This window comes from Abrus precatorius, unplaced genomic scaffold (assembly GCF_003935025.1).
Source record: "Abrus precatorius isolate BTA unplaced genomic scaffold, Abrus_2018 Scaffold8, whole genome shotgun sequence".
In the NCBI taxonomy this organism is placed as follows: domain Eukaryota; kingdom Viridiplantae; phylum Streptophyta; class Magnoliopsida; order Fabales; family Fabaceae; genus Abrus; species Abrus precatorius.
This window is the reverse complement of record NW_020874428.1, coordinates 31083060-31099906: the sequence shown is the minus strand read 5'-3', so window position 1 is coordinate 31099906 and position 16847 is coordinate 31083060. Positions and strand designations below refer to the sequence as shown.

The 16847-nt window shown below is 33.2% G+C and overlaps 3 protein-coding genes across 11 annotated transcripts in view; all 3 read left to right on the top strand.

The window, feature by feature from the left end:
* Positions 1-4750, top strand: part of LOC113846496 — a 51226-nt gene extending 46476 nt beyond the window's left edge. For all 4 annotated transcript variants that reach the window (XM_027474846.1, XM_027474845.1, XM_027474843.1 and 1 more), the window contains 5 exons: positions 501-722; positions 2058-2414; positions 3192-3350; positions 3434-3721; positions 3967-4750. In XM_027474846.1, coding sequence (XP_027330647.1) covers positions 501-722; positions 2058-2414; positions 3192-3350; positions 3434-3721; positions 3967-4116 — 1176 coding nt within the window. In that variant the 3' untranslated portion in view covers positions 4117-4750. The remainder of the gene's footprint in view (positions 1-500; positions 723-2057; positions 2415-3191; positions 3351-3433; positions 3722-3966) is intronic.
* A 1694-nt stretch (positions 4751-6444) lies between these two features.
* Positions 6445-16133, top strand: LOC113847445 (hydroxyproline O-galactosyltransferase GALT3). 4 transcript variants are annotated; one of them, XM_027476562.1, is made up of 9 exons: positions 6462-6564; positions 7427-8148; positions 8566-8801; positions 8891-9169; positions 9738-9866; positions 10408-10584; positions 10677-10784; positions 11164-11407; positions 14734-16133. In XM_027476562.1, the coding sequence occupies exons 2-8, from the start codon at positions 7650-7652 to the stop codon at positions 11368-11370; spliced, it is 1635 nt and encodes a 544-aa protein (XP_027332363.1). In that variant the 5' UTR covers positions 6462-6564; positions 7427-7649; the 3' UTR covers positions 11371-11407; positions 14734-16133. The 4 variants fall into 4 exon arrangements, with proteins under 4 accessions (XP_027332361.1, XP_027332363.1, XP_027332360.1 ...); XM_027476560.1 differs by lacking the exon at positions 14734-16133 and having other exon boundaries at positions 6445-6564; positions 7329-8148; positions 11164-12592; XM_027476559.1 differs by lacking the exons at positions 6462-6564; positions 14734-16133 and having other exon boundaries at positions 6877-8148; positions 11164-11641.
* On the top strand, positions 13791-16324 carry LOC113847448 (probable protein phosphatase 2C 2). Of its 3 annotated transcripts, none has more exons than XM_027476565.1 (2): positions 13791-14168; positions 14734-16324. In XM_027476565.1, exons 1-2 carry the CDS (start codon positions 14007-14009, stop codon positions 15730-15732), a joined length of 1161 nt encoding a protein of 386 aa, XP_027332366.1. In that variant the 5' UTR covers positions 13791-14006; the 3' UTR covers positions 15733-16324. The 3 variants fall into 3 exon arrangements, with proteins under 3 accessions (XP_027332366.1, XP_027332367.1, XP_027332368.1); XM_027476566.1 differs by having other exon boundaries at positions 13831-14173; positions 14742-15749; XM_027476567.1 differs by lacking the exon at positions 13791-14168 and adding an exon at positions 14175-14488 and having other exon boundaries at positions 14734-15749.
* Positions 16325-16847: the final 523 nt, after the last annotated feature.

Genomic DNA, 16847 nt, shown 5'->3' with positions numbered 1-16847 from the left:
ATATTGTCAAGATATTCCTTAAAAGTCTTGGGCAATCCTCTTCTCTTAAGCTAGTATTTAAGAATTAGTTAGACCCTATTTTCTAATATAGTATTTAAAGTCTATTCAGACTTAATGCTTAACTATTTGTAAATGTCTAATCTTGCAAATTTCATGCATTAGATGTCTGGTCTCAGTCATGAGTGGTGTTAAGATGTCCAACATTGACTAGTAATGTGGCAAAGATACTCCTTATAAGGGTTGGACATCTTCCTCTCTTAAGCTAGCTTTTGAAAATGAGTTATATCCTATTTTCTAATTGTATTTAAGTAATTATGAAATAATCTCAATTTCCTACACCCAATGGTATCTTCTCTGTTATTTGGCATCAGATATATCTATAAATGCTGAGGATCCTTGACATGACAAAGTTTGAGATGAAATGCTTTTTTGTTTACTTAGTTATAGGATTTGGAGAATATAGTCAAATAATGCTAATAGTAAATGTGTTTGTGAACCAGGTCAGGATAAACCAGAGGTTTAATGAGAACGTATGCATGAGGCAGAGCTCTATGATTAGCATGGCTATCTCAAATATCCGGAAGGACCTTCTAGGCCAACCACTTCAGCTGCTCTCAGGTGTTGATATATTGGGCAATGCAAGTAGTGCACTTGGACACATGAGTAAAGGTGTAGCTGCATTGTCTATGGATAAAAAGTTCATTCAAAGTCGACAGAGACAGGTCTGTATTGGATGTTCTGTGCAATTATTTCCATAATTCTCATGCTTTAAATCTGAGATTGTTGTAAAACATGTTGACTGCAATATGGCAACTATTCTTTACATGCATTTTACATCACTGGGGCTACCATATGGCTGTTTATGGTAGCCCCATTGATAACTATTCTTTACATACTAAAATAAACTCTAATGTTCATGCATATCAATTGTGGTTTGATTATTATGATCCTGCATCATGAAAGCCCTTGAAAGCAAATTGATTGACATCAAGAATTTCTATTGTCTATAAATTACTCATACCCATTTTTGAAACACAAACTCTCTTGTGATTTAAACTTTTATTTTCTATTAATTTTGTATGTTTGTGTCCCATATCGTATCTATGCTTCTAAGATTCTTGTAGGGTGTGTGCCACGGTATATGTGAATAGGAGTGTGAAAGAACCAATTTGACCAAAAAGCTTAATTTGTTAAGCAATGGTTTTGTAATGATTCTGTTATTTTAGAATCATCACCCTGCATTAAAGCGCATTGAGCTATTTTGATCATGTTGAAAGAAAACAAAAAAAATCCCAATGCATATATGAAGCAGGGACACCTTTTTTGTTTGAAGTGCCACAGTGTCGGACACTTATTTGACATGTGATGAACACTCCTTATTAGATATCTAATTTAAATAAATAAATAAATATATATATATATAGAGAGAGATATATATTCTTTGTCGACTCAAACACACTTGTATTATTGAAATTTTTTCATTTTTTCACTTCTAAAAAACTAAACATAAAATATAATATAAAATGTTAAAAATATGATTTTTTATTTATTTTTTTAATAAGGCTCATTATCATAGAATAAATATAAAACTTAGTAGGTATATTGGTTTGAGAAGGTGAATATGATATAATTCTATCTTGTTTAAAAAAAATTTATATAGAGAACCAAGTGCTTCCTTTGAAAAATAATGTTTCTTAATATTATTTTGAGAAGCTTATTATTTTACTTTCCTCATTGATGTCTAATATTATTATTATAATTAAAAATATTTTTAATTATAATAATAATATTAGACATCAATGAGGAAAGTAAATAACATAACTTCTAATCTAGTAAGATGGGGTAAAGGGAGATCCAGAAGAATCTTAGAAAAAGTTATTAAAAAAGATATATTGATTAATAATATTTTTGAGACTTTGGTTGAGTTTATTGACATTGTGTGATTCATGTAGCCTCACTTGGTGAAATAAGGCATGGTTGTTATTGTTGATTATTACTATGTGATGTCCTGGTTTGAAAGGATGCTAATACTTATGCTTACTATAACTTTGTGACAGGAAAACAAAGGTGTGGAGGATTTTGGTGATGTTATAAGAGAGGGAGGTGGAGCATTAGCTAAAGGTTTATTCAGAGGGGTGACTGGCATTTTAACAAAGCCTCTTGAAGGAGCAAAATCTTCTGGTGTTGAGGGTTTTGTTCAGGGTGTTGGGAAGGGAATAATTGGTGCAGCTGCACAACCAGTGAGTGGAGTTCTGGATCTTCTGTCAAAAACAACCGAAGGTGCTAATGCTATGAGAATGAAAATTGCATCTGCTATAACCTCTGATGAACAACTTCTCCGGAGGAGATTGCCTCGTGTTATAGGTGGTGATAATTTGCTTCAACTATATGATGAGTATAAAGCTCAAGGACAGGTACTATGGGTTCAACTTGCTATTGCAAACCTGGAGTTCATTTATTATTTAAACACTGGGAACTTTTAATTATAAAATATTCTAAATTATTTTTTAAACAAAGAAAGCTTATTCTTATTGAAATACCAGGCAGAATTATTGTGTTTAGACCCATGTTTGGGAAGATCAAAGAGGAGATATTATTACCTTTTATTCACTCGGAATCATTTCTAAAATGTGAAGCTTTTTGACATACTATATTTATAGGCTGAAATGCAAAAGCTAAGATTGTATTTGTATGAATGTCATTGTGGATCCTACTTCAGACGATTACTTTTGTTTAATAACCAGTTTTAGGATTCAATTCATCTTGTTTATTTTACTGGCCATTTATGACGTTGGCTATGACCTTAAAAGCAGAGCATAACTAGTGTCTAACTTTCATGATCTATGCCCTCGCAATTGTAGTCAAACTATTCCCATTGACCATTCTTTATTAACGTATATTCTACCTGCATTCAACTAAACAATTTGATTAATTTACCAAAACCTTTAGTAACAACACCTAAAACTTCTGTTAATATTCCCATTTTGAGCTTCATTAGTTGTTTTCAGGAAATATTGAGCAGGGGTAGTGACTGATTTTCAATTACCTGGATGGTCATTGTTATGGAAATATTTTTCTGTCGAATTTACTGGCTGTACTGCATTACCAAATTATCCAATCAGTGGTTATTGTATGTGTTCTGAATTTCTTTTGCCCAATTTCTAAACAATTGCCATACTTCTGTCATGAAGGTCATACTGCAGTTGGCAGAATCAGGTTCATTTTTCGGTCAGGTTGATTTGTTCAAAGTTCGTGGAAAATTTGCCTTATCAGATGCTTATGAAGATCACTTCATGCTTCCAAAAGGGAAAATCCTCATGGTCACACATAGAAGAGTCATATTATTGCAAGTATGTATTCATGATTGAGAACAATGAATAAGAACTCATTTTCTTCAATCAACTGTTGCTTATCTAACCTTTGTCCTTGTCAGCAACCATCCAATATTATTGCTCAGAGGAAGTTCATCCCTGCAAGAGATCCATGTTCAATAATGTGGGATATTCTATGGGATGACCTTGGTACGATGGAACTGTCACATGGCAAAAAAGACAACCCCAAAGCTCCCCCTTCCCGGCTCATTTTATATCTGAAGTCTAAATCATTGGATACGAAAGAAAACGTTCGCATTATAAAATGCAGCCCTGATTCCCGTCAAGCTCTTCAAGTTTACTCTTCAATTGAGCGTGCATTGAATACTTACGGCCCAGCTGTATCGAAGGTATGCTTTTATTTCATGATGTATTTCCTTAAGCATTCATTTGCATTTTTTATTTTTTTTTTTGTTATTATTTGTGGTATCTACAATTGATCAATTATTGACCATGTCTAAACCGACACAGGAAAACTTTTGACTTTCAACGAGAGCATAAACATGTTGACGTATCATATATCTGTTCTCAATGTTTATGCACAACATTACTCAGTGCTGACTTCTGAGTGAAATTCTTTTGCGTTGTTGTTCAGGGAGTAGTGAAAAGTAAAGCGACAAAGCCATATTCACCCCTTGTTGAAGCCCCTAGTGTTGATTTAACACCAAAAGAAGGGGTTTGCCCCTGGTCCGCCCAACAGCCCTCTCCTCTCTCCTCAACATTTGGAAGCAGTTCCAATCACTAGGACTGTACATTGTTCATCACGTTCAACACAATCAAGTAGTCTACCTGATGACTTCCGTTCAACCAAAGCAAACAGAAATGAGCCCAGTTGCCCTTCAGTTTGAAAGGTTCACTGTTTGCATTTTCCTCAGCACCATGTCAGGATTGAGATGATAATACTGGTTTCTGGAACCATATACCCACCCTATAATAAGGGTTAGCTGAAGGGAATTGGTGAAAAATCAATCGAGGCAATTCCCTCCTTGCCGCTCCCTTGTCCAATAGTTCTTGTATAAAAAATATTGAATGAAATAGTTTTCATTGTACATATACAAAATCACAGAGCTGAGATAGGACCCTAGTTGTCTTCTTCATGCCCTTTTCAAGTTTCATATGGAAAAGCCAATGACGTACGTCTGCTTTGCACGACGTTGGAATACGATCTGATTTGTTTTTTGAGTTATAGAGGAAGCATTTTTTAAATGTTGTGAATGCTTCACTGGATTGAGAAATTTTGTGATTTCTTCCCAGATTCGACTAAGCAAGCATTCCCAGAGTATAAGAGGAATATAGGGTGCATTATGATTTAATTTTACTTTACAAAATCATATACAATCTCTTTATAAATTGATAAAAGATGCTTCCTGATTTATGAATCTTTACTGGAAGTGAAAAATACTACGATAATGTGATTTTTTTATTTGTTGGTGCAAAATTCTACATTGAAAATAAATTAAATTTAAACTTCATAAGTGAAGTAAAATACTTCAAATAATAGAACTGTTTTTTTGCTAATTAAATAATAGTAGAACTTTGAAGTTAGGGAGATATTACTCCAAAATATTCTTAGTGTAGTTTTTGGTATGATAAGAAAGTAAGAAAAATGTGAAGATAGTAATGATTTAAAATTTTGGGATCAATTTGTACGTAAAGGGGGGATTTATTTTCGTTCTTTTCATTTTTTAAATTTGCACCTCTTTTTTGGCACAATAAAAGAGGGTCTTTTTATTGCTTTTGGAAAATTGAATTTTGAAAATGTGATTTACATAAATTATTTTTTAAATTATATTTTTGAAAAAGTATTTTATACACTTTGGAATAGTTTTTTCAAACTAGAAAAGGGAGGTGCAATTAAAAAAAATGATGCAGAGTTTCTTGTTTAGATAAATGGGAGATTTCTCTATACCTCCCCTTCGAAGTGACTTTCAAATTTTAAATTTTGGAATCGATTAATACATTTTAGAAAATTATTTTTAACAAAAGAGATGGTGTGGTTAAAAAAGTTGATGCAAAAAGGAATTATCAAATCATTTTTGTGTCAATTTCACGTACATTTATTTTTGGCTCAGTATTCTTCTGACAATGGCCAAAAATATTGTTTTTATCATTTTGTTGTGCTTTACACAAATTTGAATACTAGTATATTATTAAAATCTTACTTAAAATAAAATCTTACATGATTGACTACGCTAATATTAGGGGACCGAAAATCAAAATTTATAAAAATGTTTGATAAGATTAAAATCAAAAATTTACTAAAATATAAAAACTAAAAATATGTTTAAGTCGTGTAATAAAATTCTTATTTTAAAGATAAAATGTGAAAGTGATTCAAATTAATTTTGTTTCACTTAATTTATATCATTTAATATATTCTAGTTTTCCTATAATAATAGAATAACAACATTAATAATAATATTTTAACAAATTAAATAATATTGTAATTAATATTATTAAAGTTGAATCAGAATTATGTTTATAGACTTTTAATGAATTTTTCGATAGTTTTTTTCAGCCTCCCTTCACTTCCGGAAATAAAACTAAAATCTATTTTCTTAACAAGTCTTCATCTCTCTTTAGTTAAACTTATTCTCTTGTAAGCATTAAGAAACTCTTTTTAATTCTTGTAATTATCAAGAAAAATATATCTTTTTAATCCTTTATATTTATTTTATCTATTTAAATTTTATTTGTGGTCACAAAATAATGAATTATATATATAAAAAAGCAAGATAATGAATTGCAATAATTTTAAAAAGTATTTAATTTATTAAAAAAATTAATTTCGTTAATATAACTATTTACATCTTCTTAGTTCTTATTAAATAATTTAAAATCTTTTACATTTAAGACTAAATTATTATTAATACTACTTAGGTTGTTTAGGTTTCAAAACCAGCCAAGGTCGTTCAGATTCCGACAACATGAAAATAGCTAAATCAGCGGTGCACTGTCCTAAATCCAGACGACGTCGTCTAAGGTCATGTTGTTGCTGTTACATTAGGTTCCGAAGTCTCAACGAACGAAAGCTACTTTTGTTCATTAAATTACTAAATAATAAATAAATATCATACTATTTTATACAGTAACAGTTGTAGTGAGAAATAAGAAAATGGTAATGCTATGGACGAATACAAGCATCAACATTACAGTGTCACCGTAACTTGGAAGCTTTTTGCAGCCTTCAATGGTGAGTGAAGTGCGTCTCAGCTGTCTCCACCACCTTCATATCTTTTTTCTTTGTCTTCCATTCTTTGAACTGCTTAATTTAAACTAACATCGCTCTTATGTCCCTAAAATGTGTGGGGATTAATTTTTGCGGATCTTGCGCTTTTCTAGGCTTCGGTGGGGAAAATAATTAAAAAATAAAGGAACAAAATGGGGGCTTTATCCTGATATATTTTGGAGAGTTGTTTCGTTTTTGCTATACAGAACTTAAGGTGTTAAGATTAGAAAATCAAATACGGGTAGCCTTTACTTGCATTTAACTTTGCTACATTAAAGCTAATAATTCAACCAAAAGTAGCCCTACAGTTAAAGTTTATTTTTTTCCTAAAAAGAAAAACTTTGGTTGTCAAAGCATGTCAATTAAGATTCAATAATCTGAATTGTATATTTTTATTCACTTCTTGCCTTTTCTTTCTATTCCGAAAAGTGAACACTAGGTTGCAAATAGGTTACTCTCAATGTTCATCAGCTCATATTCCATACCTTATTAAGGTGTGGGAGTCCCGTAGATGAGTTGTGAAAAACTAGACGTGGCCCTTCTCATATTATCTGTTGCAAAATGGCATAAACTGAGGGCTAATGAGATAGTTCAGCACAGTCATTGGATCTGCTCCATGGATTAGATCATGTCAATTGAACACTGTCAAATAGCTTTCATTCTTTGTTTTATCCAATAGCTGGCGTGACTCATTTTATTCATTTTATATACAATTTATGTGCATGCAGAAACGCCTATATTTATTTCAAGGTTTACTGAAAATGAAGAAGTGGTATGGAGGCTTATTGATAATGGCTCTGGGTGTGATGTTGTTTCTCCTCTACAGCCTCAAAGGAATTCAGCCACAGAAGCAATCAGCAAAACAGTCAGCATACGGTTTCTTCAATAACCATACACCGGATGATTCGATTAATGGAAACATCAATCTTCTGGTAAACTCTTCTGAGGTGGAACTAAAAAGGGTACCAAAACCAACAAAAAGGCCACATTTGGTGCATGTTGAAGGGCTTGATGATCTGTATGACATAAAAAGTTTATCTGAGGGAGAGATGAATGCTGTGCTTATTTGGGATTCCTTACATTCCTTGCTGTCGTGGTCAGATGCTTTGCCTGAAACTGCTCAAGGAGTTAAAGAGGCTTCTATAGCATGGAAAGAGTTGCTATCCACTATTCAAAAGGACAAAGCCTCTATGATTAATAAGATTGATGGCCCAGATATTAAAAAATGCCCATTCTCTGTGACCACACTTGGTAAGGATGTACAAGATAGTGGAATCACTCTTGATCTCCCATGTGGTCTGGTTGTGGATTCGTCTATTACACTGATTGGCATTCCTAATGGACAATATAGAGGCTTCCAGATTGACCTTGCTGGACAAGAACTAGAACAGGAGCCAAATCCTCCAATTATCTTGCATTATAATGTGAATCTTCCTGGAGAAAACATGACAGAGGAACCGTATATTGTTCAAAATACATGGACGAGTGATTTTGGGTGGGGAAAAGAGGAAAAGTGTCCAGCTCGTGGTTCAGCTAACATCCAAGAAGGTATGTTTAGTTAGGTTTTCATTTATAACCAAAAGTTTTTCATCATCAAAAGTGATGATCAGCCGTAGACCTTTAATTGTTAAATTAATATATTTTGCATGCGATAATCATGGGGAAAGTTTTTTTTTAACATGAAATATCTTTTTATTGTTGTAGTGGATGTAAAATGATAAATTTATTACTCAAACTCAGATAATGTCTTAATAAACACCATTTCCCTCAACAGCGTATGGCTGCAGTGGCAATACCTCACTTCTTGCTTAAGCATCTAAGATTACAAGATTCTAATATTGTAATAATTAATAACAAAAATCTCTTTTATTTAGTGTTTTTATGCTCCCTTTTTTTATTCTTGAGTGCAGTTGCTTAAGAGGGAGGCTTTCTGTAAATTCTAAATTGTCTAACTGTATGTTGTAGTTGACGGACTTGTTCTCTGCAATGTACAAGTTGTCAGAAGTAACAATGAAGGGAAAGTAAATGTTGGTCAACCTCCTAGTGATATAACTTCTAACATTTCCTCAGAAAGTGCACATAGAATGGCTAATTTCCCCTTTGCTGAGGGTAATCCTTTCACTGCAACATTGTGGGTTGGTTCAGAGGGATTTCATATGACCGTGAATGGAAGGCACGAGACATCGTTTGCATATAGGGAGGTATGGCATGGGAAGATAAATACTGCTAAAAACAAATTTTTTAAATAGGAATGGCCATTTTAACCATTTAAAGTTTTTGGTGGATGCAGAAGCTTGAGCCATGGTTAGTGAGCAGCATTAAAGTAACAGGCAATTTAAGTCTCTTATCAACCCTGGCTACAGGTTTACCTGTTACTGAAGATAATGATATAGTTATTGATGTTGAGAGTCTGAAGGCTCCTTCTATCTCCAGAAAGAGGCTTGTTTTGTTGATTGGAGTATTCTCTACCGGAAACAACTTTCAGCGTCGCATGGCCCTGAGGAGGTCTTGGATGCAATATGAGGCTGTACGTTCTGGAGAAGTTGCTGTCAGATTTTTCATTGGGCTTGTAAGCAATGCATTTCTAACTTGTTAAGTGAAACTACATTAGGATAATTCTTATTCTAGTTTATGCACAACTATAAATGAAATTGGTGACGTGTAATTTCTGAATTTACTGTTCATCATTGTTATATGTATAATCGGTCAATGGTTCTTAAAGTCAAGCCGTTGGCATCATTTTATAAGTCTTAATAAATCACTTTACAAAGTAGTGTAGTACAGCTGGGGACCTTTCTTCAAATTTTCCACTCCCTCTAAGATAGTTAGGTGGAATATGCTCAAGAAATTACATTATGTGGAATGACAATATGAAATGGTTGGGATATTGGCTGTAATATTTGAATGCTTGAGTTGGATTCATTACTAAAACAAATCAGATAATTTATTTTAGCACAAGAAAATAGTGATTGGCAAAGATTGAAATCAAAGCTGCTGAACTCTAATGATCGAACCCGCCAACTGCTGTGTTGTAGACTTGATCAAGCACATGCATTACAGCAGTTTTTTTTTTTTTTCCATATTTTCCTATTTTATCAAAAAATTGTTGGGTGACATTTGATTTTATTTGATTGCAGCACAAGAACAATATCGTTAATTTTGAGTTATGGACTGAAGCTCAAGCATATGGCGATATTCAGTTAATGCCTTTTGTGGATTATTATAGTTTGATTTCTTTGAAGACAATTGCAATTTGCATTATGGGGGTAAGCTCATTTAGGTGTCATGCAAAGAATATATTAGAATTGCTATTGCTTATCTGCTAGTCAAATTATTGAGTCAACTGCTTACCGCATAAGATAGAATGGTACAAAGTTCTTCCGGTCTCTTACCGTAACCAATGCTTTCAGTTTTTCTAGTGCTTGCTGGGTACACGATAAGAACTTATATATTGTAAAATTTTATTAAAAATCACACAATCTAATGCATTAATATCATTGAATGCTATACTTTTCAATAAACGCTTACTATTTATTGATTTCTTATTGTATCCAAAGACACACATTAAAAATGCTGATATTTTATAATACATCATTATCAAGAAATCAAGAAAAAGTAGCGATGATTTTCATCAGTTGATCCAATCACTAAGTTGGTTGTAACTACTTCAAAGACCATAATGATTCAATCTTTTAATTTTTTCAAATATAGCATTTAAAAATTGTGGTAGTCTGTGTACCCTCTCTCTTCCTTTGGTCTTTACTTTCTATGAGATGCTTGATAAGTATTTGTTTATTTAAATTGCAGACAAAAATCATCCCTTCTAAATACATCATGAAAACAGACGATGATGCTTTTGTTAGGATTGATGAAGTGCTTTCCAGCATTAAAGGAAAGCCATCTGAAGGCCTCTTGTATGGTCTCATATCATCTAAATCATCTCCTCAGAGGGACAAAGGCAGCAAGTGGTACATCAGTGAGGAGGTATTGATGTCTGTATAATGCTATAAATAAATTGCATTAACATTTTTCCACCTCAAATTTCATTTTGTTATTTATTATCATTATCAATTTAGGAATGGCCACACGATACATACCCACCATGGGCACATGGTCCTGGCTATGTTATCTCTCGAGACATAGCAAAATTCATTGTTCATGGACACCAGGAAAGAAAACTCAAGGTAAGAATCTCTTCTTCTTTCCCTCGGTGGGATGGGAGTTAAAATAACTATGTCCTTATTATAGAATCTATTGGATAATTGAAGGATATGCTTCTTAAGCTTAATTTTTTTAGAAGTGTTAAAACGGTTGCTCATCCTATACTTGATTATTGGGATTGAGAATTCACACCTGCATCAACAATTTCCCAGGGACTCTTGTAAAATCAAGTGGAACTTAAATAGACATAAACAAGTATTATCATTGCATTATTCTCATGTTCACCCTGCTATATATGTCTTTATTGAATACAAACTTGAACTGTATTATTTTTCCCTTTTCAATCGCTGTTAATGTAAGATCAACTTTATTTAATTTCCTTTTTTTTATTATTATTTTTAGCTCTTTAAGTTAGAAGATGTTGCCATGGGCATATGGATTGAACAGTTTAAGAATGGTGGTAAAGAAGTGCATTATGTGAATGATGAGAGGTTTTACAATGCTGGATGTGAATCAAATTATGTACTTGCCCATTATCAAAGCCCCAGGATGGTGCTATGCCTTTGGGAGAAACTGCAGAAAGAACACCAGCCAGTATGCTGTGAGTAGATATCCATGTTTTAGTTGTAACTCTACCGATTCCAAGGTTTGAGCATATTTAAATGTTTAGGTTATATATATATGTTTGTTATCACTAATCATCTTACACGTATTTTGTATCGTATTGTTCATTGATTTATTCATTCATTATAATCATTTCAGTCAAAAGAGTTAGTTTAACACTTAAAATTATTTTGCATGAAAGTACCTGTAATATATTTTCTGCTTGCTTATGGCATTCTGGTACTGAGCAATTAAATTCTGGATAACTGGAAAAATAAAATGAAAACATATACTAATTTATAAGATAAATGTTGTTTTTGGTACCTCAAAGTATCCTGATTTTGTGATTAGGTTTTGTCACCCTTGTCTTTAAACATCTACAAAAGTGAGTTTCTATTTAAAAAGAGCATATTTGTTGTATTGAAGATATTTAGGTATAATAAATACTTCTTTTTTCAATAAATTCTTACGATTATTAGTTGCTTAAATTTAACTCAACATTTTCCTTTCTGATTTAGTCCCGTCTTTAAAAAGTTATAATGTAGTGTTTTAAAACATTTTCATTTTCCATTTAGCCCCTTTTTTCATTTTCCATCAGTTTTGTCCTATAACTGATGTTTTTGTTTACTTTCCAGTCCCTCTTTAAACCACTACTGCCACTTGTTTTATTTATTCCTTTTAAATATCACAAGCTTCCTATTTAGTCCATAATATTTTAGTCACATAACACAACAAAAGAAACGGAAGCCTGATAGGATTCCATGGGAATGAAATTTTTTGTTGAGGACTAAATAACAACTTTTAAATATGGAAGACTAGATGAAAAAAATCCTAGTATTTTAAGATACCAGAAACACAAATTAGCCTAACTTTTGTTGCCCAAAAGACAAATCTAGCGGGACACATTTTTCATATGTAAACTTGAACAATAGTTCTGAATTGAAGTGGTTGAATTCCTAATAAGATGGTTTATTTGATGTTTCACCCTAGTTGTTCTTGTACAGTTATGCTTCTATCATTGATGAGGCTTTGTTCAATTAATTATTTGGTTAGTTGGTTTACATAATCGTACTTGCTTGTGAGTTGTAATACTACTACAGTATGTGTATAAATACTACTGCTGCACTGCATTAAAAGTTTAACGCTGCGTGTGTTTAAAAGTTTTGTTTGAGAGTTTTGAAGAGAAAGAGAAAGAAAAGAGTTTGAAAGGTAAAGGGAAGAAGGAAAGAGAGGAAAAAGAGAAATTAATACAAAAACTTCCAACTTAAAAATATATGATTAAGAAGACTTTAAAGGGTATATAAATCTTTCTCCTCTTATTTAAAAACTTTTAAATATAACTAACTATTTAATTCAAAAATCAACTTCCACACAAAGTTTAAAGAAATCTCACAAAAATTCAAGAAGATGCTTAGAACTTACAAGGTGACTCACAGCCTGTGGCCTAAAATTAAAGAAAGCACAAAAATTAAATACAGTTTTTTAAAGTAGTTTTTATGTTTTTTTTAATTAAAATTAGTTTATTCTCAATAAAAGGTGAACACTTAATGTTATTGTATATTATTGAGGTAAGATTTTAATTTTGATTAAAAAAATAGTAATAAAAGTAGCTAAATACTTTCATTTAAATTGTCTTTAAAGAAAGTGTAAATGATTCTAAAAAGAATAAATTTAATTTTTTAATTACTAATAAATAAATTATTAAATATTTTTTATATTTCAAAAATAATAAATGTATGTATTTTTTATTTAATATTTATTGTATAAAGTAGAAGTGCAGTAAAATGTTTGTAAAAGTGAGAAGTTGGGGGACAATCTGTTGGAAATAGAATGGGCAGAGTTAGTAGCAAAGTCAACATAAACGGAAAGGTACTTTATAATTAATAATTTTGCCTTAAGAGTAAGATTGAAATCGAAGCTATACGTAGCTTCTTCTTTTTTCTAATTAATAATTAATAATACTATTTGAATGGAATTTACATGAAACTGTGAATTATAGATATATATAATAGATGCTATTCTATAGTTAATCATATGTGCATCAGATGAATTTGAATATGAGGTTGCAAAGAAGATACCGATAACATTGGAATATATAAATATTGTTTTATCTTTTGACGTGGTTGTTAGTTATTTACTTAATAGTGATGAAAGGTATAATAAATCATGCTAATGATAATTACTTACTTATACGCAACCTTAACAAGTCTACGTGGACAAGAGCTTAGCCGCAAAGTTAAACATTTATCTGTGGGTACTTAACGTTGATCGGAAGCAAATACAAGGCTATTTCTGTCCTTTCATGCATTCACGAACTCCATCTCCAATCAGATTAGATATTACAACCACTTACCAGGGGTATTATTGCCTTTTCATCCCCCGGGCACCGACGTGCTTACAAAGCGCGTCCAACTTAAGCACCCTTTAAGTTCGTGCGCGGATTCCATAGCAGGTACACAGAGAGAAACACACAGAAAAAGAAACCCTAATTTTGTTACTGCTTTTCTTCTTCTTCTTCTTCAAAGAAAGCCCCAATTCACTCCCCAAATTGGAACGTTTCAAATTCAATTCCAAAATTTGAAATCCTAGTCATTATTATCTTTGTGGTGATTTCGAACGAGATTGAAAAACGGCGTTTCAAGATGATCGTGAGTCAGAAGATGGTAGCGGAAGCGGAAATTATCTGTCAGCAGAGCATTCCCATGTTGGACGTGAAGTATCACCTTTGCGTTGCACAAGAACACAACGTCAAGGTTGAGATTTCTCCCACCTCACCTTCACCTTCTGTTCCGATCTTTGGCCAAGTACGGTTTTCTCTGAATCCATCTCTTCTCTAGCATCTCGCTTTGAATCTATTGTCTCTTTTCCCTTTTCACTGTGTGTTTTGTTTGATTTAGTTAAAAGAATTTGTTCTTCCTTTATCCTTTTTGGTTAAATTGGTGGGCTCTTTTTTTGTGTGATTGTGCATCAATGAGTATGGATTTAACTGAATTGCCTTGGTTTATTTTCAAAATCTGTATCCGGTTTTATGAATTTGATGCTGTATCTTTGATAAATGTGAAGAAGATTCAATACTCCTAGTGTTCGCTGAGATTGATAATCTGAGTTTTGGTGCTAGAATATGGTATTTGTTTATTGCCTGTAACCTAGGCTGCTTACTGTGTATGCTGAATGCTGTATATCTTCACCTGTCCCCAACACACAACATCATTAAAGAGGAAGGAAAAACAATGATGAAATTATCGCCCAGATGATATTAGTCGAAATAGCTTATCATAAAGATCAGGCTTGTGTTATGTCTGTTTTTCCTTCTCTATTTTGAGTTGATTGCTTTAGTCTTGATGTGCTGACCTCTGTTTTGTATGTTAGGCGGTGAGTTGCTCAGAGATCATTAAAGAGTCCATTTTGGAGACCCCTGCAATGAATTTTGTCCCAAACGTGCGTTCTGGTAGCTATGCTGAAATTGGACCGCGGGTATCTATGGATGATGAACACATTCGGATAGATAATCTAGCTGCCCACCTTGGATTTGTGTTCAAGTACCCAATACCAAGTGCGTTTTATGCTGTTTTTGATGGTCACGGAGGGCCTGATGCAGCTGCTTTTGTTAAGAGGAATGCTATGAGACTATTTTTTGAAGATGCAAACATGCTGCAGTCATATGAAACTGATGAAGTTTTTCTAAAGAAGTTGGAGGATTCCCATCGAAGAGCTTTTTTACGTGCAGACCTTGCCTTGGCTGATGAACAAAGTGTTAGTAGTTCATGTGGGACCACTGCATTGACTGCCCTTGTACTTGGAAGACATTTGCTTGTTGCTAATGCCGGTGACTGTCGAGCAGTTCTTTGCAGGAGAGGTGTGGCTGTTGACATGTCACATGATCACAGGCCAAGTTATTTACCAGAAAGCAGGAGAGTGGAGGAGTTAGGTGGATTCATTGATGGTGGATATCTCAATGGTTATCTTTCAGTAACTCGTGCCCTTGGGGATTGGGACTTGAAATTTCCACTTGGTGCTGCATCCCCTCTTATTGCTGAGCCAGATGTTCAACTGGTTACATTGACAGAGGCTGATGAGTTCTTGATCATTGGTTGTGATGGGATTTGGGATGTAATGTCTAGTCAAGTTGCAGTTAGTCTTGTTCGCCGAGGATTAAGAAGGCATGATGACCCACAGCAATGTGCCAGAGAACTTGTCAAGGAAGCATTGCGCCTACATACATCAGACAATCTCACAGTGATTGTTATATGCTTGTCCCCTGTTGAAAGCATTGTTGAATCATGTCTGCCCCAAAGGCGAAGATTCAAAGCTTGTATTTTGTCTGAAGAGGCTCGTAATAGACTGAAGAGCTTGATAGAGGGAAATTGACTGTAAATGCAATTCTTGTGATTCATAAATGTTCTTCTCATTAAAAGATTAATCTGTTTTTTTTGGCTGTTTCAGAGTTAGAAAAAAGCAGCCAGCAGTTTTGTAGGGATATAAAGGGGGATATTTGGTGAGGTGTAGAGGGGGCTTAGAGCTATTTAATTGGGAAGCGTTTTTTTGGATTATGTAGAGACAATTGTAGCTAATTTTTGCGGATTAGATCCTGTCCCCAGCACGGCCTTTCCGATTTTACGTTGTTCTTGCTTCTGTAAATAGAAATGATTTTGGCTTTCCCAGCATTTCTCTGGGGATGCATGCATGCCACCAGGATTTAATACTCATTTCAAATTTTATGGTATATTTGATTCAATGGCGGTTCGCCTGAGACATCGAATAGTTGAGTTCACGTTTGATTACCTCATTTTTCTTGTTTGGACATTCTTTATTGTTCTCGGGTTCCTCTTGCCTTTATGGACAATGGATATGCTTGGTCCATCTTATCAATGTGCCTATGTCATGGGGAAATATCATCCATCGGCATTATTTGACTATTAAAATTTAACACCGGATGTGGTATATATAATTTTTATTATCTCCTGTTTTCTGCCTTTTGCTTTATATCACATGTAATTTCTATTTCGCATATTTTATATATTCACAAAACATTTTCTGAGAAACTTATTGCTTTTTGTTTGTGATGAATTTCTCGGTTATCTTTTTTTTTTTTCAATGTGAAAAGGGAATCTCAATGAAATATTGTTTTCATATATTTTGTGTCTGTTTAGCAAAGTTTCAGCATTAGTTTTTTTATCCTGATATATGTTTTAATATGAATTTTTTTAATAAAAAAATTGTAACTATAGTACAAACGACTTTTTTGTCTTTGGGAAGGAGGGAAGTGGAATTTGTTGTCTTCAGAAAGTGTTAGTTGCCCTTGTCCAACCAAATATTGAGGCTTTGGTAAGGTGTGTAAGGCCGTTATTTCGTTATCTTAAAAATGCAAACGTATGACCAGCGAAATTTGCCGAGTATCAAATGCAACGAGAGGCCCTCCACTTTTCAGATCCTAAATAACTGGCAGTTGTTTCTCCTCAAATATGTTGAACAAAAATATAAAT

Excerpts from the sequence above, each read along its gene's own strand:
- LOC113847445 (XM_027476559.1), top strand. The coding sequence starts at position 7,317 with ATGTGCATGCAGAAACGCCTATATTTATTTCAAGGTTTACTGAAAATG. Across the intron at positions 9,170-9,737 it reads TCAGATTTTTCATTGGGCTT|CACAAGAACAATATCGTTAA; the intron begins GTAAGCAATGCA and ends ATTTGATTGCAG. Across the intron at positions 10,585-10,676 it reads AGTGGTACATCAGTGAGGAG|GAATGGCCACACGATACATA; the intron begins GTATTGATGTCT and ends TTATCAATTTAG.
- LOC113847448 (XM_027476565.1), top strand. The coding sequence starts at position 14,007 with ATGATCGTGAGTCAGAAGATGGTAGCGGAAGCGGAAATTATCTGTCAG. Across the intron at positions 14,169-14,733 it reads CTGTTCCGATCTTTGGCCAA|GCGGTGAGTTGCTCAGAGAT; the intron begins GTACGGTTTTCT and ends TTTGTATGTTAG.